Here is a 3363-nt window from a genome sequence, read left to right on the forward strand (position 1 = left end):
CATCCAAGTTGTCCACCTTGGTCATCTCAAGACATGGGGTGAAAGATAACTGTAGGGTGAGAAATTTCCTATGGAAAAGTGATGGAAGCTGAGAAACTGACTGAGATGTGAAAGATGTAAGACTCATCACCTATCTACAGATTCCCTGGGAACCAAGAAAAGACAGGAATCAAAACCTGAAAAAGGATGAGAAATCCATCCACTAGTGACTGAAGCCATTAGGACCAACATATGAGGTAACAAAGGAAGGACGATGAGGCATGCATGTCTCAAAGTAGTGGCAAAAATAACTGAATATGTAAAAAACATACCTGAGAAACCTAGTCACAAAAATCATGAAAAAAGGCTGAGACAGAATCAAGATAATTTGGATATAAAATGAGGGAAAGAAAAACTGGCAAAATTTCTTCCGTCACAAACAAGAAACATAGGCAGAAGTATTTCAGGGACAAGAGAAGGCCCAGGCCCAATGAAAGAGTCTACCACCTGCTGCACAAAAGCCATCACTTCTCCCAACAAACAAAGACAAACCCAATGCCAATAGAGATGGTAGGCTAGTATGAACAAAGTAATGTTGTTTCACACCAGACAAAGTGGAAGTTACTGAAAGTTGTGAAACAATGTCTTTGTAGATACTTCCACTAAAAAAATGCCTAAATCTGAAAAGTTCATAAGAAAATAAAATACACATCATTACACACGAGTGTCAAAATGATAAGTGATGATTGTACTCTACAGTATGAAGGGAGTCAGCTGTGCAGAGGGTGTGTCGCACTCCTACTGGTGGAGGGTTGTCGCATGCTCACTTGCATGCTACAATGCACCTGTAAATATGTGATGCTAAGTGGTAGCCTCAAGGTTAGTGGCGAACAAAAATTGTGCATATAGAGGGCAGCACAAATCAAGGAAAGCTATTATGTGAGAAGAAGTAAGGTGTAATATCCGAATTAACGTACTGAAATGTAATAGAAAATAGTTTGTTTATGTACTTATTTTACTATCACTTGAACACAATATTACTTTTAAATCAAATACTTCTGTTATGTACTGTAGCACAAAAATTTTTAAATCAAATAGAAGCATTATTCATGTATTAGAAAATTATTTAGGAAAGGCTAATGTCACAGCATCAGTAATACCTAGAAACAATTTTTCATTAAATAAAACTTGAAAACTGAACAAAAGCTTAAACCCTGATTCACCATAGCCATAGTCACTCAAAACCCTGGTGACTGATTATAACGATTACATTGTAACTGTAACACCCAGTCATACCCACTCAAAATGGTGATTGATCATAATGTGTAACTGTAACACCCAGTCATACCCACTCAAAATCCTGGTTGTTCGATTACATTGTGTAACTGTAACACCCAGTCATACCCACTCAAAATCCTGGTTGTTCGATTACATTGTGTAACTGTAACACCCAGATACAGTTTTAAATTAATGGCAAGTAGGTGTGGTCCAATTTTATAAAGCACTGCAGACTTAACTAATACAGTTCCAAACTTATAACCTTATTACACCTTGATGACTTACTGTAACACACTCTATCAGTATCAGTACTTGCTGTAAAAATAATTTAATGTACAGAAAATGATCTAACAATTAGTTAGGAAAATTTAAAGCAACATGCCTGAAAACAGAATTTTTAAAGTCAAAAGTAAATGAATACACTAAAATTGTTCACAAACAAATTTTTATCTAAAAAGGATAAATTTGATCTCATTATTTATGTAGAGGCACATTACAGACGAGACGAAGATATTGATAGACTGATATGTCACCCACCTGTAAACTCCATGCAGAGGCAACAAAAGAAAACGTAAGACTGGTACAGTATTACGTACAGGGGGTCCCCATTATATGTCATGTTGCATTCCTGGAAAGTGGGATGTACGTCTAAAATGAAGTTAAGCAACACAATCTCTACATATATTAGGAGAGGGAGGGTGCATTCCTGAAAAATTACGGTCTACTCTTGAATAACTTTTTTAAAGAGTGTAACATGACAATGTCCACAGCCCATTCACCTGCCTTAAAGTGTTCATAAAATCTCTAGTTGAGTGCCAAAGTTAATTGTTTTCCTGGGCTTCTTGACAAAGGGCACTTTACTATCACTAGGTGACCACTTTGGATCCATGTTGGAAGGGTGTAAACAAGGCTTTTCTGCTGCAGAAACATCAATGTGCTCAAACAATAGCTTGCAAACACAATGTGTTTACATCCTCCACCGTCTTGGCCAGTGGACGATGTATCACACTTCAACCAGTAAACTAGTCCGACAACATTGGCGTGCTCTAGTAATGGAACACAGCAACATTGCTTCAAACACATACTAGGAGTACATTACTGTATAGTACTTGGTGAACACTATGCCTGGTAAAGTAGTCCAACAATGTTTTAACACTCTAGTAATGAAACAAGGTGCCACTACTTCAAAAATATTGGTAGTAACTGGTAAACAATACAACTGGAAAAGTAGTCGACAATATTTGAATGATCTAGTAATGAAACAAGGCAACGTTGTTTGATACATGAGTAGTAACTGGTGAACACTATAATAATGAAACAATGCAGAGCAATGTAACATATAACGGGAAACCACTGTACTTTGCAAATTATTTTTGAAGTATGAGTAACTGTTGGAAGTATGCATAAAACTGCAAACCATCACGTTCACTCCCATACTATAAGTTGTTCCTGTAACCTCACTTAACTTGTATCATTCAGTTAATAGAATTTTAATCCCAAAGCTAAATTAACTCTATCACACAATTTGTAACAGTGTACCTGAAAAGTTCCACCTGATGGATTGTTTCTGGAATTTTTTGTAGGTCCACATGGTCAATTTTACTGTTTATTTCTTGAAGCTGTTCCACACCTTTCGAAACATTACTTTTCATGTATGCTAAAGCCTGCTGCAAGAAAACGTGAGCTGTGCTGTTTGATATTGGCTTCTTGAAAAATATCTGTCAGCTTGTCAAGATCTTCACTGATTTCTCTGCTCAGGAAGTATTCAATCTCTGTGGTCTGTTTAAACAATAATACTCTCTCTTAAAAATTTATATGAAACATATGTATGATGTTGATTGTTTTATAATAAAAACTGAAATGGATATTACATATTACATGGATTGTCCTACAAACTGTTACAAATTGTATATTACATGGTTTGTCCTACAAACTGTTACAAATTGTATATTACATTGGTTTGTCCTACAAACTGTTACAAATTGTATATCACATGGATTGTCCTACAAACTGTTACAAATTGTATATTACATGGATTGTCCTACAAACTGTTACAAATTGTATATTACATTAGTTTGTTCTGCAAACTGTTACAAATTGTATATC

The 3363-nt window shown here is 35.6% G+C and overlaps 1 protein-coding gene across 2 annotated transcripts in view; it reads right to left on the reverse strand.

Annotated features, from left to right (window-relative positions):
• Positions 1-3053, reverse strand: part of LOC106468480 (protein tweety-like) — a 32607-nt gene extending 29554 nt beyond the window's left edge. For both annotated transcript variants that reach the window (XR_002612656.1, XM_013928909.2), the window contains exon 1: positions 2797-3053. Coding sequence is in view for 1 of the 2 variants with exons in the window: in XM_013928909.2 (XP_013784363.1) it covers positions 2797-2909 (113 nt within the window). In the remaining variant the exon portion in view is untranslated. The remainder of the gene's footprint in view (positions 1-2796) is intronic.
• Positions 3054-3363: the final 310 nt, after the last annotated feature.

Source organism: Limulus polyphemus, unplaced genomic scaffold (assembly GCF_000517525.1).
Source record: "Limulus polyphemus unplaced genomic scaffold, Limulus_polyphemus-2.1.2 Scaffold3020, whole genome shotgun sequence".
In the NCBI taxonomy this organism is placed as follows: Eukaryota; Metazoa; Arthropoda; class Merostomata; order Xiphosura; family Limulidae; genus Limulus; species Limulus polyphemus.